General features: G+C 35.9%; 2 protein-coding genes and 1 long non-coding RNA gene across 4 annotated transcripts; 1 reads left to right on the forward strand and 2 right to left on the reverse strand.

Annotated features, from left to right (window-relative positions):
* Positions 1–3157: 3157 nt before the first annotated feature.
* Positions 3158–4030, reverse strand: LOC131025550 (uncharacterized). Its single transcript, XM_057955345.1, has one exon. The coding sequence runs from the start codon at positions 4028–4030 to the stop codon at positions 3158–3160; it is 873 nt and encodes a 290-aa protein (XP_057811328.1).
* Positions 4031–6069: 2039 nt separating this feature from the next.
* LOC131025551 (uncharacterized) lies at positions 6070–6747 on the reverse strand. The gene has a single exon (XM_057955346.1). It carries the CDS (start codon positions 6745–6747, stop codon positions 6070–6072), a length of 678 nt encoding a protein of 225 aa, XP_057811329.1.
* A 1524-nt stretch (positions 6748–8271) lies between these two features.
* LOC130986258 (uncharacterized) lies at positions 8272–9699 on the forward strand. Of its 2 annotated transcripts, XR_009089220.1 has the most exons (3): positions 8276–8559; positions 9237–9380; positions 9501–9699. It is a non-coding gene; the product is annotated as an uncharacterized LOC130986258 (long non-coding RNA). The 2 variants fall into 2 exon arrangements; XR_009089221.1 differs by having other exon boundaries at positions 8272–9380.
* Positions 9700–19974: the final 10275 nt, after the last annotated feature.

Here is a 19974-nt window from a genome sequence, read left to right on the forward strand (position 1 = left end):
TGATGTAAAGTTTGTATTCCAATTGTCAATTGCATAGTTAAATGATTTGTTGCATTCATCAAATAATTTATTGCATATATATTTTTATTGAATTATTGAAATAAAGGGTTTTGATTGAAATAATTGGGTTTTTAATTGCATTCGTATACGTGTATTAAATTTAATTATTGTGTTTTAAACTTTTGTGATTGAAACAGTTTTCTAATAAAGATTGTATACGTAAATAAGTATTAAATTTAATTGCATAGTTAGTATTTTAAATGTTCATTTATTTATTTATTTTTTTCCTGCATAGATAAAATAGTGTGTTGCATATTTGAGTTTGAATTTGCAAGAATCATTGTATTTAATTTTGAATTTGTTTCTGTAAATTTGTTGCATTGTATTGCATATAATTGTAAATATATGTTTTACAATTGCTTAGATTTCTGATGATGTTGCACAGATTGTATTGCATATAATTGCTCAGATATTTTTTAAAATTGTATAGAATTCTACCGAATCATAGATAAAAAATTGTATAGATTTCTACCTAATTAATTAAAGTTAAATTAATTATTATAGAAGTTTGAAACTTGTATTATGAAAGTTTGAAACTTCTTAATTTTGATATAATTTAACTTTAATTAATTGCATAGATGCACAGCTTCGAATCAAATCATGCAGCGAATGAACTTTAGTGAATTGCATAGATGCATATTTGCAAGAGCATAGATGCACATTTTTAAGAATAAAGTAATTTCGATCTAATATCTTCATTCACCAGCTAGAAAATAATATAAAAATAACTTCAAAGTCACAAACTCATGTAGCATTTGTTCAAAGAGTTTAACATCGCATCAACTAATGATCGATTTTTTTTTCACCAATCCAGTTAGTGAAAATATTGCATTTAATCATGATATAATTAATATACATTAAAACATAATGCACAGCAAAAGAATAGCTTATGAAGTTGACTTTACTCTACTTTATTGAAGATTGCAGTTTCAAATATAAAGAGTAAAACAAGACAAAAGCATATTGTATGTAGCAGTATCAATTTGTTCAGGTAGCTCCTTTATATCAACTTCAAACCTCTCTTGAACCTGTTCCAGGAAAAGGGCACATTGTAAACCCAGAAAACTCTAGGAGCCCATGGAAAATAGAGAACAACATGGTGGTATTTTACCTGATTCAGAACATCAGAATCTGATGCCGATGATACAAACGTAATTGCAAGCCCTTTAGTGCCAAATCTGAATACCATCATGCATATATTCATAGTTTAAATTGCATAGATGCACATCTCTTAATCAAAGAATGGAATAAGCGATTTTTTAGCACATTTTAAGCAAGATTTTCACATACTTCAGTAATATCTCCGGCGATGTCGAGTTGGCCGTCGACTTCCACAGACCTGCGGGAATGCACAGATCGGAGCACACAACCGCCGGCCAAAAATTAACCAAATCATATATGCACAGATGAATAACCAACCATTGCAGAGAATGAACTTTACTTGCGTAGACGTATTATACTTATTTCATACATGCATATCCAACATTTATGCATCACAATGCTTCATCACAATACATATCAAACACAACCTATCAAAGAATCGCAAGAAATGGTAACTATGCAACCTAATCCAACATCTATGCACTGACAACTTATAAATATGTAACCCCAGTAACGAAAAACAGAACAAAAACGTTTCAATTTGGCTGTCTATACATCAATACCCAACATATATGCATCACAACCTCAATGCTTCAATTTTTTCTATTTATACACAAATATCCAACATCTTTGCATCACAGTGCTTCATCTATAAAAATCAAACAAAACCTATCAAAGAATCTGAGGAAATTATAACTATGCAACTGAATCCAACATCTATGCTCTAACAACGTCAAAAAAAGTAGTAACAAAAATAGAACTACGCACGTTTCAATTGTCAATCTATGCATCACGTTCCATCATCTATGCATCACAACCATAGAATATGTAACTCGACTAAAAAACAAAAAAAAACGTACTAATTTTTGCCAATTATGCACACATATCCAACATCTATGCATCATAATCATTCACCTATGCAAATCAAACAAAACCTAATAAATAATCGCCCAAAAATAATAAATATGAAACACACCAAATATCTATGCATCACCATCTTTCATCTATGCAAATCAACAACACCCATCATCTACTAAATTCTACAAAAATTAACAAAATCAGACAGAATCGATGGAAGCCAAATCGAGCATATCTCAATTTCGAATCAAATAAAACCAAATCAAACAAACATCTATGCAATTACATAAAATATCTATGCACTTAAAATACCTAAATTTCGAAATGCCCAAAGGTTCCGTCTCCTCCTCCTTGGAATAATCGGACGCCTCAGCCGTCGCCGCTTCCTCAACGCCGCCGCCTCCTGGATTTATCGGAATTCCTCCACCGCCGCCTCCTGAATGCCGGAGAAGACCAATTTTTTCAGATCGCAAAAACCGCCGGCGTGCAGATCGGTGAAATAAAATTTCGAACCTTGAACTTTCGACACTTGTACAGCACTTGCACAGATCTGTGAAACCGCCGCCGGAGAACACAGATCGGCGCCGGCGTGCAGATGGGTCCTTCGTCGCCGGCGTGCAGATGGGTCCTCCGTCGACTGCACAGATGGGTCCTCCGTCGACTGCGGTTTTTTTTACTGTCAAGCCCTAGATGAAAGTGAAAGTGAAAGTGAAAAAATGTAAATCACGATGGGTGTAATTTTTGATTTCATTCTTTACATTTCTACCCTTTTAATTAAAAATTACATTTACAGTATATATTTTAATGTGCATCTCTAATTTAATCTCAACCCTTGATTTTATTAAAATCAGTGGTTTAGATGTGGTTCCTAGTTCTCATCTTAAGGGGGGTTTCTATTATAACCCCCCCTACACATATATATATATATATATATATATATATATATATATATATATATATATGGTCCAATTCTATAGAAAAAACCCTCTTAGATTAAGAAGTAAGAACAAATCACCTCCATTGATTTGAATACGCTGAACGGCCAAGACCAATTGGAGATATGGGTTTATTTTTTTTTTTTGATCAATCAAAGTTTTATTCAAGAAAATAAACCTGGTACCAGAAGTACCATACAACATCAAGCCAGAGGTGAATACTCATTGGAGCACCACATGGAAAAAGGAACATTTGCCTCCACAAAGTGATACAACTTATTCCAACTCCACATCCTACTTTTGATATCATTAACAAGAGAGAGCACTCCCCAATGTTTGTTCTCCCATCTACTATCGTTCCTATATTTCCACAACAACCAAATAGTTCCAATCCAAAGAGCAAGAAGAAACTTCCTGGTATTCTTACCTTTACCCACTCCGATGAACGATTTGAAATGATCAACAATACTTTTTGGCTTTGCCGTCTCGATTTTGATCCATTGTTGAATCTGATCCCAAACCAGATCGGTCTTCGGACAATGGAGAAAAATATGATCAGTAGTTTCCTCCCTCGTCATACACGCATTACACCCTTTCTCTTCCTCTCCGATCGGGACTCTTCTTTTGATCAGGTTATGACAAGTTGGTAATCTGTTACAAACAACTCTCCATGTCGTCACTCTTGCCTTATGTGGTGCCAAAGCCGACCAAATTTGAGCAATCTCCTCTGCGCACTCTCCCGATTGGACACCTTTAGCTTTAGCACATTCCGCATAAGCTGCTTTTGTTGAGAACACACCATCTGCTGTGCCACACCATTTCCAGCTGTCCCTGTAATCAAAGCATGGAGAAATACAACCAATCACAGACATCAAGTCATTCACCATCACCTTCTCCCTCTCACGCAATTCCCTTCGCCATTTGAGATCCCACTCCCAACCTTCCCCCTCCCTCTTCCCCATTCCCTCCACACTGATTTTTTTATCAAAGCTCAACTGAAAAAGTCTAGGAAATAAAACCTTGAGTGGACTTCTCCCGACCCATACCTCACTCCAGAAAACTGACATCTCTTCCATTCCCCAACACCCTCTGAATGTTCCCAGAAAACCACTCTTCTCCTCCCTCTCCCGTTTTCCCCACAATTTTTGACCACCACCCCTTAATCCCTCCCCTCGGATCCAGCCTCCATTCCCCCCCCCTCTCCTCTTGACAATTCCCCATACAAGGATTGGATCACTCTCACCCACAACGCCTTCTCCTCCACCAAGAACCTCCACAACCATTTAAAGACAAGAACCTTATTAAACCATTCGATATTTCTGAACCCCAAACCCCCCTGATTTTTATCCTGGCAAAGAGTATCCCATTTAAACCACGCGATGGATTTAGACACCCCGCTCCCTCCCCACAAAAATCTCCCAAAGACTGACTTGAGCTCGTTCAAAACTGATTTAGGGATGACGGTAAAGGAAAGCTGGAACACAGGAATGGCTTGCAGAACCGACTTCACGAGGACGATGCGACCTGCTAGAGACAAAGAATTCTTCTTCCATCCCCGAATTTTCTTCAAAACTTTGTCCACTAGGAATTTCCAATCCACACAACAATTAATTCGTCCCCCAACCTTAATCCCGAGGTAATTGAAGGGGAAAGCGCCCACTTTACAGTTAAGTGATTCTGCCCATCTTGTAAGTAAGGCGTTTTCAACTCCGACCCCCATCAAATTGCTCTTATCAAAGTTAATTTTCAACCCTGACACGAACTGGAAAAACCGAAGAATCCTCTTAATACCAACCACATTCCGTTCTTCAGCTGTCATAAAAAAAATTGTATCATCTGCATATTGCAGATGAGAAACCGGGACTTTATCCTTCCCCAACTCTGCCGGAACCAGCATTTGTCGTTCAATTGCTCTCTCCATCAAAGCATTGAGCCCTTCTGCGATCACCAAGAAGAGGAAAGGGGAGATCGGATCTCCCTGTCGAAGGCCACGCTGCAAACTGAAAACCCCCGTAGAAGAGCCATTCACCAACACACTACTTGACGCCGAAGAAAGACATCCCCTAATCCATAGCCTCCATTTGTGATCAAAGTTCAAAAGATCAAGAAGAGCATCTAAGAAATCCCATTGAACAGAATCATACGCTTTTGCAAAGTCGATTTTGAAAAAAATCCTACCGATTTTCTTTTTCTTTGCTTCCGCAACTGCTTCGTTGAGAATAACCGGTCCATCGAGGATGTACCGACCTTTAACAAAAGCACTCTGCTTATCCGAAATAATTGAGCCCATCACCCTCTTCATCCTCTCCGCGAGGGTCTTTGCAATGATCTTGTATAAGCTATTAATCAATGAAATCGGTCGAAAGTCATCAAGTTTCTCAGCCCCTTCTTTCTTCGGAATAAGAACAATGAAAGAGGTGTTGCTCCCCTTTGGGATTCTCCCATTCTCATGGAATTCCTCCAGGACTTGAAGGAGATCATCTTTGACCGTCGACCATGAGTTTTTCCAGAACGAAAAGTTGAACCCATCGGGTCCCGGACTCTTGTCTCCACTGCACTTCCACACTGCCTCTTTAATCTCTTCCATCTCGAATCCCCTGCTCAACCATTGCCGTTCAACATCAGAAAGTTTTTTCTTAAGGAAGTCATTGGGAAGGTTTGGCAAGTGTCTCTCCTTCCTTTTGAAAAAGCCTTCAAAGTGTTCCCGAACTTTGTTTTTGACCACACGAGGATCAGACACCCATTGATTCTCGAAGAATAATCCAGCAATTTCGTTCCTTTTTCTCCTTCCCCGAATTGCCCGATGGAAAAACCCCGTGTTGAGATCGCCGTTCTTGAGCCATCGGACCTTAGCTTTCTGATGCAAGACCCTAAGCTTGTCCTTCAATTGAAGGGTGAGATTTGCTTGAATCTCATTTCTTCGGATAATCTCAGACTCCCCCATCTCGTTTCTTTCATCTTTCTGATCAAGGCTTAACAGTTCAGCCTTAAGATCTTTGATTCTCTCATCAATATTCCCAAAGATTGAATTATTCCAAGCTTTCAACTCCGTTTTCAATTTCTTCATTTTTTCACTGACCACGAAGCATCTCCATCCCGTCGGTCTGTTCTCTGTCTACACTTCTTTGACCTTTTGTTCAAACTCCGGGTGAGACATCCACACGTTGAGAAAGCGGAACGGACGTGGTCCCCAATCTTCCGTTTTTGACATCAGAAGAATGGGGCAGTGATCGGAAATGGTTCGTTGAAGACCACGTCCAAACGTCCCCTCCCATTGCCGTAACCAAGATTCGTTGACCAGAAATCTGTCCAGTTTACTTTTGCACTTACCATTCGGTTTGAACCAGGTGAACTTGCGTCCTTGAGATCTGATTTCCGAGAGGCCACTATCACGGATAAAACGGTCGAAATTTCTAGCCTCCGCTGCCCCAAACGAGTCCCCCTCTCCTGCTCTTTCTTCCTGTTTCCGAACGGCATTGAAGTCACCCATTACACACACACATCGATCCTCATTTTGTTCCACAATTGTTTTGATAAGATCCCAGAGAATAGCTTTCTCCCCGGCACCAGCAGGTGCGTAAACATTGATCAAACAACACCCAATATCTTCTTTAATCCACTTTCCATTCACGATAACCGCCCCATTGATCTCCCACTTGCTGGAAACTTGGAAAACCTCCTCATTCCACGCACAGACCAAACCACCTGACCTTCCTTCAGAGTTTCTAACAGCAAAGCCAAAATAATCTTTTCCCCACCAAGAGTTACAGATCGAAGGATTGAACTCATTCATTTTTGTTTCTTGAAGACAACAAAAGTCTATTTTTTGCAAACGTATAATATCATTCACATCTTTCTGTTTTGCCAAACTCCCCAGACCCCGAATATTATAAGATAAGATATTCATGAGAACTTACTTTGATGGCTCCCAGCTGCATTCTTCAAAAACCTTTTCTCTTGGAAAACAATTTGCTCTGCCATTTGATGATCTGAAAGAGAGCTCGAAAACCCTAAATCTTTCCCCAATTGCCAAATGTTCGAACTCTCAGAATCCAGATTAGCAATAAAGCTTCCCCATTTTTCCTTTTCTTCCTCTCTTTCCCGAGCCTTCTTCAACTTCTTAAGATTTTTCTTAGTGCTCTTACCGGCCTTGAAACCTGTTTGAACCTTCCCGATCGCATCCTTAAAGGAGGCGAGAGTCTCCCCTGTTTCCGGACTCGAGACTTTGTCGTCAATGACGTGGTCGGACTGAGGGTCAGGACCAGCGGGAAGAAGCTCAATGTTGGACGAAGCCGCAGGCAAGATTCTCTCTTCCTCCATTTCGGTCTCGGTTTCTTTTCCCCTTCCCTTCAAAATTTGTTCTTCTTCTGAAAGAGGCGACCTCAGCCCATCTGTTAAGTCGTTTCTGCAAACCAGACCGTTTGTAACCTGAAAATGTTGGGCCAAAGTAAATGAATTCACCAACGGGCCCAAAGCTTGACTAGACTGGGCCATCTCCACTTCCAAAGTCTGGGCTTGATTTGGGCTCAAAACAGGCCCCTTTTCTTGATTTTTTTCGAGACACTCAGCCGCCTCAGCCCCCAGCTTACTTCCAGAGAGGGGAAGAGAATTTGAAACGATATCCACCGCCTCCCTCACCAATGGAATCATAGCCACCGTGTCCCCAATGGAAACCTTGCCAGAAATCGAAGGGTTGAAGTCTTGAAAAACTGAATCGTCAAATTCATCATCACTTTGCTTCGCCTTGTCCTCGATAATTGCGTCCGCCGGCGCCAAAGAATCTTCCTCCCACGACCAACCGGATTCCGACTCCTCGTCGTCCTCCCTCTGGATATCCAACAAAGGATTGAAAGGTTCATGGATCTCCTCAATGCGGATTTTGAAGCAAGCCCCCTCGATGCTACACTCCAGCACCCTATCGAGAGAACAAAGGCCCGTCGAAACTTGAACGAAAGCAACGTCGAGTTTTTCTCTCGACTTGGTCTCTTCATGTAACTTAAGGACTAAGCCAAAACTAGCACTTGCAACGTCGAAAAAACGAGGAATCCACGCTTGAAGAGGCACGCCGATCCATTTGGTCCAGATCACTCTTTGCTGAAAAACGTCGACGTGCTGCCTTTTCCGACACCACAAAAACCAAAACGCGAGCCATTCATCCATCTCTTTGAGAACTTCTTCAGTAGGCGTCTCGCAAATACTACGAATGAGCACCAAACTCCCTCCTAACGAAGTAACTCTCAGTTTTCCAAAACATTCACCATTAATTTCTTCCTTGATCTCGTCCCAAAGGAAATCCTCTTTCAAAATGACATATTCTGATTTTCTCTCTAATTTACATGCGATAAGGGCTCGTTCGTCATTTTGTTTGCAGAGAGAAACTAGATTAACAATCAAATCCCTTAGATTTCGAGCTTTCCACAACAAATGGCGATTCGATTTAGTAAATTTTTCCATATTCTGCACACAATATCTTATCTCGCTTGGCACTATACTGGTTTTGGGATTTGGGGTTCGTTGATTGTTTTTTCCTTTCGATTGTTTTGGGTTCAATTTGTTAATCTTGTTATTCACCAATTCGTCAGCTGTTGTGTTTTACTTTCATCTGGTAAAATTCGTCCAACTTTTCCTGTAAATTGTTCTTTAAATTCTTTTAGTGTTTTAATGACTTTACCTTATAGCGTGCAAATAATTAGTAGTCGTTGATTTGTAAGTGGTGTTTCTTTGAACGGTTTTTTTTTCTTAGGTATATGCATATTTAAAGATTTGGTATATTGTTCTTCAGATTGTGTGTATTTTCTTTGTAATAATTGTTAAAAAGTCTATTGTGTTGTTGATGATGAACTATTATCTGTTCGTTTATGAACATAACTCCTAGTTTAGTGAACCTGAGTTTCCATGTGTTTATTGGTATGAATTCTTTGCTCTAGGGATATGGGTTTTTAAGATTTCAGTCTACAAGATTTTAATAGTTGAGAAACTTATTGTGTGTGTGTTAGTTGTTATGTTTGATAATGCAACAATATGGTTTATATTGTTTCGTATTGTAATTAATTTAGCTTGTATGATATTAAAAATTAAAAATTTTGGGTTTTATATGAATTTATTTATTTATGAACAGGTGCAAATACAAGGACAGGGTGAGCACGGGGCATTAAGCACATTAGACTAGAACATATGTCAATGACTCTATATTGAATGTTTTATATGTTCATATTGTATTTTACATATTTGGAGTTTGTGGTTGTTTGAGCATTCTACTAATGTTTTTTTATAACATTTAAGGTTGTTCGAGAAGGTGTCCAAGTTCGTAGAAACCATTCAAAGATTCAGATGCTGAAAATCTCAAAATTCCGAACTACCGATCGACATTCAACTGGAAATTTGCACTAGGAAGCCGCTTTCAAAGCAGGAGAAGGAAATTGGCATGTACATTAAAGAATTATATATTGTTAATTGAAATATAGTCTTATGTGCATTAAACAATTGTGTTATTATTTGATGTGAGTTTTTATGACTTGTATTTTTTTTTCTTATGTTTATAAAAAGATACGAAGCTGCGACATGGCTGAGGAACCTGATTGGAGTAGTGGCGGCAAAAGGTTTTCCAGCCGAGCCTTTCGAGAAGGTGTCGAAGCTCGATTATGTTCAGAGAATTGTTGAATTGTCTGTGTATTCTAATTGGATTTTTGATACAAGTTTTTTTTACTCCAAATATTCTAATAAATTGTACTCTCCATTTTTGTTATTTTTTATAAATGACAACTTGAAAACTAACAATATAAATCTCCATTTGGTTATAAGTTCATTAGAAATAACTAATAAGTTCATTCAAATTGTAAAATTCCAATGCACGAAAATGTTATGGAGATTGATAAGTTCAATAAGTTCATTAGAAATAACTAATAAGTTCATTCAAATTGTGAAATTCCAATGCATGAAAATGTTATGGAGATTGATAAGTTCATTAGAAATAACTAATAAGTTCATTCAAATTGTGAAATTCCAATGCACGAAAGTGTTTTGGAGATTGATAAGTTCATTAAAAATATATAATAAGTTCATCCCAAATTGTGAAACTCCAATGCAGGAAAATGTTATGGAGATTGGTAAGTTCCAATAAGTTAATTAGAAATATATAATAAGTTCATTCAAATTGTGAAATTCCAATGCGGAAAAATATGTTATGGAGATTGATAAGTTCCAATAAGTTCATATATATAAACATTAATTTTAATTATTTTGTTCAAAAGTAATTAAACATTAATTTTGGAGAAGATGTAACTAAAGTTTTAAAAGAATTATATAAACATAAAAAATTGTTTGCTTCTAAAATAGTGTTGAATTGCATATTATATTTAATCGTACAAGAAATAAAACTATTGATAAATCTTGTTTTGAATATGCATAATACTTTATACATGTCTAAATAGGTTAATTAAAGATCTGATGACAGCCGTTATTTTCTACCAAATAAATAGAGATTTCGTTGCGCATATTCATAGGCGTTACACGTTATCATATAAAGAGGAATTACCTTTGTATCCTTTTCGGCTAAAACAAAGGGAAAAAAAAAGATGGACCGTGAGATCAATGCAAATGAGCGCCTAAGATTTCTTCTCAATTCTCACAATATATAGTCTTCTCAATTGAACTTCTCCCTATATATATATATTCAAAGTTTGAAATGTTTACAACATGTTAATTTTAAGTTGAGTTTTTAATACTGTCATATATCTGTTCGCTAATTATTTTCACCACGCCGCAAGTATACGGTGTAGTTGCAATATAGGGAAGCAAGGTCGTATTCCACAAGGATTGGTGAATTTAAACTACTAAATATTATTAATAAGTTGTTTTCAATCTATTTAGACAAACCAAAGATGAAGAGATATTGAGAACTAAAACAAAGCTAAATAAAGCAAGTAAATAAAATAACAAGAAAATAAACTTAGTTAATAAATTGGGGAATGACTCGAAGGAAAGTTATCCTAGGGACTAGATTTCGATGGATCGTAATGAACTTCAATCTAAAGCAATATTAATCTTGATATGGCCTACTTATCTAGGGCGATCTCCCCACTAGTTTTAGCGCCCTCCCGGACGACTAAAACAGTTGATTACGGGTCATAATTGCCGTCCCCGGTCAATTTCTAACCTATAACTCCCAAGAGCACAAAAGATCAACAAGCCCTCACCCAACTCTCAACCTCCCGGTTTATTGAGATGATATGTTTCAAGCTCCTAATCTATTGTAATTATCCTCTCCCGATTCAAATCACAAATTAGAAATGCACAAAAGGTGGCCAACCAATCATACAATAGATAAATCTAGGGCTTGAAAAGATAACAATAAGCACAATCAAGATATATATTAAACAAAGAAATCAATCCATTACAAATCCATCTAATCTAATCCCTAAGATAAGAGATTTTAGCCAAGCATATTCATAATAAAAGCAAATCTCAAGTCATAAGAAAACATAAATAAAGATATAGAGAGATAGAGATTCGTAGACAAATCCTATAATCTTGATCTTCAATCATGTAGTCTTGATGAGCTCCTTTCCAAGTCTTCCCCTTCTTACTTTGATTTTGGTGTTGTTCTTGTGTGTGGAAGAGAGAAAAAATGGTAGAGAATGGAGGCTAGGGTTTGGAATTTGAGTGTTGGGGAAGATGAAATTGGGTGTGAATGGTGAATCATATGAGAAAAGAGGGGAAAAATGGAGTTTTGGGCTAAAAATCACGTCTGGGCCCACCAAAAGGCAGATCCCCGCCTCTTCCCCGCGGTCACGGCATGAACCGCGGTTGAAAACGCGGCTGGAAGCAGGGGAGGCCGCGGCCGCGGCTCGGACCGCGGGTGACCGTCAAAAACGTTCTGGACTGCTCTGGAGCAAAGGCCCGCGGTCGGGCCCGTAGCCGCAGCCCGGACCGCGGGTTACTGGGCAATTTTGGAGCAGAGGCCCGCGGTCGGGCCCGTGGCCGCGGCCCGGACCGCGGGTACCTGGGCTTTATGCGCAGTCCGCTTGTTCGGCTCCGTTCTCCCTCGTCCGGACTCGGATTTGGTCACCGTTTGCGCTCACGAATTCCTATCGAGACGTACTTCGATCTCATGTCTTCAAAATCCTCCAATTAATCCTTGATTTTCCCTGAAATCACTCCAAAACTACACCAAGGAATCAAAACTTAACAAAACTCAAAATTGGGATACAAACACATATTAGCAATCAATTCATGGGGGAAAATGACAACAATTCATGCGATATTGAGGTACGAAAACCATGTTTGTCAATATCAAATTAAAGTTTGTGGTGCAATCTTCATTTCAAGATGCATATTGCATATAACTCTTTTCCAATAAGTCATTGGTTCAAGTTTCACCAACAGATTGTGGATTGTATTTTGTATGAATGTTGGGTTGTACTTGTATTTGTTTCGCTAGTTAGTTTAGTTTGTAATAACATGATTGTTATTTGAATTTTTTCGATATTTAATTTAATTTGTAATAACATGATTGTTATTTGATTAATTTAAGTGTAATATACGTGTATCTTGTATCTAAATAAATGAAGATAAAAAGAGCAATTTTCTACTTCACATAATAATTCAAGTTAATCTTTGGATACACATATTAAGCCATTATTTTGAAAGAAAATACAAAATTGCCATTCCAATAAATCTAAAATTAATTTCTAATTGAAAGTTGCCATTTTAATAGTATATTACTAGCATTTGCAACCGTGCAATGCACGAGAAATATTTATATATATATATATAATAAATATTAACTCAATTATCATATAACAAATTATAAATACAATAAAAAATATAAATTAAGCTGAATATATTTAAGTTGAATATAGAGAAAAAAAGAAATTCATAATAATAAAAAAAAATATTATGGAAAATAAAAAATAATAAACAAAAGTTAAAAGAAAAAAATGAAAATAAAAAATAAAAAATAATTCAAAAATGAACTTTTTCAAAAAAAAAAAAAAAACAGGAGAGCAGAGAGAGATTTTTTTAAAATTTTAATCTTTATTATATACTCCCATCGTCCCATAAGAGTATGTTCACTTTATTTTTCCGTTTATCCCACAAGTGTACTAGTCCATTTTTTAACATGACATCACGAGTAACCTCTTATGTTTTATCCTCCCTTTAATAATTTATTTATCACTTTACCGATATAATCCATCGTTATTATCCACTCTACTAACAAAGTAAACCGTAATCTCCACTCACAACAAACTCATCTAAAATCTATTAAAATGTGTGTCGAACAAATTGAACATATCTTATTGGACTGATGGAGTATCAAATTAAAACATCTGTCGTGATCTTTCATTTGATATGAATATCAAATATTTTATAATTAGCCGAATTTTATAATTTAAAAAAATAAATAAACTAGAAAAATAAAAAGATAAATAAAAAAATACTCCCTCCGTCCCACGAATCTTGACACGTTTGGTTTCGGCACGGGAATTAAGGAGTTGTAGATTAGTGTTTTAAGTGTGTAATTAATAAAGTATAAAAGTGATAAAGTAGGAGAGAAAAATTAATAAAAGTAATAAAGTAGAAGAGAGAATATAATAAAGGTGATAAAGTAGGAGATAGAGGTAATAAGTATTACCCAAAATGGAAACGTGTCAAGATTCGTGGGACGGCCCAAAAAGAAAAACGTGTCAAGATTCGTGGGACAGAGGGAGTAATATATTGTCGAGTCGGATTTAAATCTCAACAACAATTTGTAAAGAAACACATGAAATTGAACTAAGAATTAAAGAATGGTTGATCGAATGTGTAAAGAGTTAGGAAACAATTGTGATTTTTTAGCATTAGGTTCCCTATTTTATAGCTTATCAACTAAACCTCAAACTAAAACTTAATACCACTGGTCCATTAAAAAAGATCCCTTGGCCCAAACCTCGTTAAAACCTTTCTGGTGAAAATTCAGTGGTAAAAAACAATAGTAAATGAAAAGGAGTATTGGTTTAAATACTAGAGTTCAATTGCATATATTTCTTTCCTTTCAAAGTTGACGATTCAGGGCTGTCGAGTCTGACTCAGGGCATTGACATGTGTCTTCAGGTCTACTAATTGTCTTCTTAAAGTTTAACTTTTATTTTATTTGGGGCTGATTTCTTAGCCTTCCTAGGGCTGACTCCATTCAAACTTAACTTCGTTATTTGCTCAACTCCAATGTATATTGATCTTCTGTTTTAACCTGCAACCATACTCGAGATAGCTTACATGTATTTTATTTGTTAAGTTTAATCATAGACATGATATTAGTCTTGTAAGCCTCTATTTCATAATTATTTTTCGTGGAGTTGAGCCCAATAAAAGGGGATGCGTGAAACTGTCCACATCAATATACAAATAAATCTTTAATTTTAATATAATTACAAAATTGTTGCTCAATTTTGTGACTAATTTTAAATTAAAAATTGCCTTTTAATATATAAACTAGCATTTGCACCTCGTGCAATACACATTAAAAGCTTTTCATGTTTTTATATTTATATAAAATATAATAAAAAATTAATTTTAACTGAATGTATTTGAGCTAATATTGAAAAAAATAAAATAAAGAAGACTTCACAAAAACAAAATTTGATATTATGAAAAAGCAAAAAAGAAACTAAAAATAAAAAATATTTGATAAACAGATTTATTTAAAAAAAGATGAGAGAGATTATAGAATTTTTTAATTTTAATCTTTAAATAAATATAACTTTTAGTCTTTTGCATTTTAAATCAAATATTTACATAAAATATATCAAACTAAGTTAAATTTAAGCTGAATATTAAAAAATAGATATTATGAAAAGGCAAAAATAATAAGTTAAAAAAAATAAAAATAAAAAATAGATTTATTCGAAAAAGATGAGAGAGGAGTGAGAATTTTTTTAAAATTTAATCTTTAAATAAATATAACTTTTAAATTTTAAATTAAATATGTATATAAAGTGATCAATGTGATGTGTCATTTTATGCTATTAAAAATGTCATTTGTAATGTATGATTTACTTTTATAAAAAATATCATTTTCGAAATATCATTTGTATTTAATAAAAGTATCATTTATTATTAATAAAAATATTATTTTCATTTGTCTAAAAGAAATAGGCGCAAATCGGGTTGGATCAGGATTGATCCGTCTGTACTATACGGACTGATGTACATGAGATCACCTCTATAATTATAAAATATTAATATAATAATACACATATTGTGATAAAAGTTATTAAAGTTAAAAATGATACTCCCTCCGTCCTGACTTTTGGTATCCAGTTGAGAACGGCACGGATTTTAATAAAGTGATTGATGTGTTGTGAGTGGAATAAGAGTCTCATATTTTATGTGAGAGTTAAAATAATTCAAGTGGAGTAAGGGCCCCACCTACTTTTACAAAAAATAGAAATGGATACCAAAATGTGGGACGACCAGAAAAGGAAAATTGGATACTAAAAGCTGGGACGGAGGGAGTACCATTTTAATTATTGAATTAGTTTAATTTAATCAATGGATGCTATAATATCTTGAGTCACTTAAAATGAACATAGGTCGTATTAGGATGAAAATCGAGTGTTTGATATAATATAAGTCAAAATTGTTAACAAATTGAAGGTGGTGGGCCGAAGGGATGTGGCAGAAGGTGAGCTTATGGGGGTGAAAGAGGCGTTGTCTTGGCTGAAGAGCTTGGGATATCTGCAGGGCTGAGTGGAGTGTGATAGTAAGGTAGCGTGCCATCTCAAAGAATTTGGGGATTATTAATGAAAGAGGCGTTCTTGCTAATTTTTGTCGTCGTGAATTGGCTTCGAATCCTGGGATTCATTTATGTAATGTTCGTCGTACTAGAAACGCTATTGCTCATTGCTTAGCTAAAGCTGCGAGAGACATTTCTACGTTTCATGTTTGGAATGAACCACCGTTGTTTGTGGTGGGTCATCTCCATGTCCCATGTTCGTGCGATGAATAAAATCTCTTTTTTTCCGTAAAAAAGAGAGTCTGATATTACTTTAATAAGTAATAAATAATTAATTTTATTTTTCTGTGTGACCTCCTTTGTGTGAACAGTGAGGTCCCGAGTTCAAACCCCACTGCTTCCTCTCCCTAAGTCCCCAAATAAAAAAAAGTAATAAATAATTAATTTTATTTTTCTATATTACTTATCTTAATTGTATTAATCACATAACTTTTGAAGTATTTTGATTAATATTTCATTTATCCACATAGAGGCGTGTTTGACCCATTCGCTAAGTCAACACAATTAACGTATAAAATCTTTTTCTCCGGAAAAATATAGATCGTTGGGATATCACTAATATTATAAGATATTTTTAAAAGTTTTAATAGGTAAAAATACCCATATTAATAATTTATAATTAAAAATGTCAATTTTTACAAAAAAGTTTGATCTTATACCCAAGTTAAAGTGAATGATCTAAATTGCTCTTGAATATTGATGATTTTACATTATTTTTGTGTAAAGTCTTACACTTTTCTTATACATGTACCATTACTTTTGGGGATAGATCCAACACCTATGGAAGGGGGACTCAGATACGTCTGGTACGATGGGCTCTAGCAACCTGAAACACGAACAACGTTAGAGCCATTCTTAGAGCATCGGTGGAAGTGTTGATGGAAGGGCCTCCAACGCTCAAGTCAGTAAACAATATTAAGAAAAATCGTATTGAAAGTAATTGAAATATAGTAAAGACAAGATTAAATCGGGTCGATATGGTCGACGGAGTTGAAGGCAATTGATCAATGAGCGGGGGCCATGGGGTTGTTCCGGGCCTCCAGCTGATCTGGTCACCAAAAAACCTAATGCTGAGAGCGTGGAGACAGAGTAGTGCGAATGGAGAGAAAAGGTGGAGAGAACGTGTTCAAGTGCAAATGATTGGATGAATCTATTAACCTAATTGATCGATATTTATCTCATAGCAGAAGAGCCCTTAGGGTTTTACCAGTGCGTGCCTTGAAGCCCTAATCGCTCCGATTTTCATGGAATTGATAACCATGACTTTGGAGTTGGAATGAGGTCTATAAAGTTTTGGAGTTGAGAATCCCTTTCACCATGTGGTGCTCAAAGGGTTTCAATCTTTCCTTCTTGTTTTGATTGGCATCCCTGGTGCCTTGCTTTTTATTTTAATAAAATTTTAATTTTACCGATCAAAAAAAAAAAAATTTGCCTTCTTCCATAAATCATTGCCCTTTCTAGGGTTTGATTCGATTGACCCTGATGACCTGACATTTTGGCCAGCTTAATCGAATTTAGATATATATATATATATATATATATATATTTAAAATTAGGCTATCCGAATTTTACCCATTACAATTATTATATAAGAAAAGTATAAGAAATTTATGCATTTACTGACTATGAATGCTAATGTAGTCAATTCAAAGTGACATTTGAGATTTTTATTTTATTTTTCTTTATTAAATACTCCATCCGTCCCATTACAAATGTCTCATTATTTTTTGGCACGAATATTAAAAAAATATGTAATTAGTAGATAAAGTGAGTTGATGAAAATTATTTAAATATTAAGTATAGAGAGAGAATATGTTGGCAAAAAAGGAATGAGACATTTGTAATGAGATACTATCTCATTATGAAAAATGAGATATTTGTAAAGGGACGGAGAGTAATATATTAAAATCTCAAATTAAAATTATTAATTATAAAAAAATTAAAACGGGCATTTTTTATTTTCAGTAACCTAAATAATTTGAAGGTATTTTGCTAATTTTACATTTATTTACTTTTATGAAAAAGAAAATTACATGTATCTAATCATGTAAATTGGTGGGAAGTGACAAGGGTTTAAAAATCAGTATTAAAACGAGAAGACAAAGAATTGCATAGTTTCGGAGTCAAATCGGGAATGATGAAGCAGCAAAAGTTCGGAATGAATTTGCCCAGACCATGACTTAAATAAGAAATTGGAACGTTGAGAGTTGCCTCTTAAGCTTGTTTATATGTAATAATGACACATTTGGTAGACTTGGTGGGCCCAAGTGTACGGATTGCTGTTTGCTTGCAACGGGCCTTTATTAGATTCGAATTTTTTTAGATTTACTCCCTACGTTCACGAACAACAATCTTAGAAAAGGATGACGCATTCAGGGGGTGAGAAGATAGGGTTCAGGGTACCGGATGTTACCTGATACTAATTCGAACTCGATCAAATATTAAATACCTGATATTCGAGAAATTAAGGGATCGGGTCGGTAGCGGGTATTAGAGTGGTCTCAAAATTGGGTATTGGGTTTACTTGAATCCCCGAATAAAATTAATATATATTTTTAAATTATTTAATTAAATTTAATAAAATAATTAATAATAGAAATCAAATTAAATGATCCATATAAATTACTAATTCCACATCCGATAGTACAAAGAAAACATGATTAACAATATGGACGTGAAACCAAACCATGATGATTGATTTATTAATGTTAACTACCTAACTGTGTCAAAGTTAAAGAATCTGAAAAACCATTACATAGGAAAGATAGCAACGACAAGTTTGCAAATACATTGCATATAAAACACCAGAGCAATTTGAATTATCATTTAAGTGAAAATAAGTATCCCCCATTGCATCTTGCTGAAGAATGAAATTCAAAAGATTTATAATTCAAGAATCTGAACAATAAACAACTCCTATGAGAGGTATCTAATATTTGGATGGTCAGGAATGAATTTTTTCTAAAGCAAAGATTTAGCTCGGCTCCAGGAAATGCATTTGACACCAATTTGTTTTGTCCAATCTTTTAACGTACTAAGAGATTGTATGACCTTGAATATTACTATCATCAGCACCATGCTGAGGCCACAACACTTTAAAACACTAGAGCTTCAGCTCTATAGTCTGTGTTGACTTCTAGATTTTATCCCTGGTTCATTCTATGACTAGTACTTGTATTTAGGGACAAAGAAATATGTGATGTTTTGCAACAATTGGGACCTAAAGGACAGGGTAAGCTACTCATATCTTTCTTTAAGCACCTCAAGGTATTAGGGTACCCGAATACTCTATTAAGGCAAATCGGGTAAATCGGGTATTCGAATACCCTACTTACCCGAATCAGCAGTATGACATTTGGAAATTAAAAAATAACTGGGTAATTTAGGGTACCCGAATACTCGACTCAGATACACGACTCGGGTATTATGGTACTCCATTTTACAATTGGTACCGGTACCGGTATAGTGGTTTCCTCCTTATTCGGGTTTGGGTACCCGAACCTGACCCGATTGCACTCCTAGACGCATTCATGAAAATAATGGAGTGTATTGTGAGTAGGAAAATTAATCTTATTTACAAAATTGTTGAAATATCCAAAAGGGATTATGTATTTATGCAATGATTATGTATTTATATTATGTGTTATAGAAGCTTTAATTCATTTTTAGGAGTATTTATGAATCGTATGCACATTTACATGAGCACATAATTGAGAATTCGAAAAATATGTGTTAGGTACCGGAAGGTCTTGATCCTTTTATCTTTATATGTTGGTTTGGAACACATCATCACACCAACGATGACCTAACCGCCGCCGCCGCCTAGGAGGTTCTTCCGCAGGTGGTTCTGGCCGACCGGCTGGTTTTTTCCGGCCGGCGTCATGACGACCCTCACTTCCTCTGATTTTCCTCCTTTACACACCAACGTTCTACCTAGGGTTTCCCTCCAGCCGCTGATCCCGTCTTCTCTAGCGGTTCCCTCTTCCGGCGGCGCTTTGCCGTTTGGCTTCAACTTCTCCCGGGATTGCTCTCTGTTCCCGGAAGTTCCCGAGTCCGATATCTTCATGGCAGCAACTAGGGTTTCTTCCGTGGGCCTGGCAGCGCCACTCCCAGTGGCTTCAGCGCCCTCGGTGGAGACTAGGGTTCCAGTGCTCCCTCATTCCGTGTCTGTCGCAGCAAGTGCCTCGACACCAGTTTTGGAGTCCAAGGTTCCCAAAGTTGGGATGATAAATGGTGCAGATCAGCGTC

The sequence above is a fragment of the Salvia miltiorrhiza genome, chromosome 5, assembly GCF_028751815.1.
Source record: "Salvia miltiorrhiza cultivar Shanhuang (shh) chromosome 5, IMPLAD_Smil_shh, whole genome shotgun sequence".
In the NCBI taxonomy this organism is placed as follows: domain Eukaryota; kingdom Viridiplantae; phylum Streptophyta; class Magnoliopsida; order Lamiales; family Lamiaceae; genus Salvia; species Salvia miltiorrhiza.

Bases quoted from the DNA above. Each gene is read 5' to 3' on its own strand.
- LOC131025550 (XM_057955345.1), bottom strand. From the start codon at position 4,030: ATGGAAGAGATGTCAGTTTTCTGGAGTGAGGTATGGGTCGGGAGAAGT.
- LOC131025551 (XM_057955346.1), bottom strand. From the start codon at position 6,747: ATGAATGAGTTCAATCCTTCGATCTGTAACTCTTGGTGGGGAAAAGAT.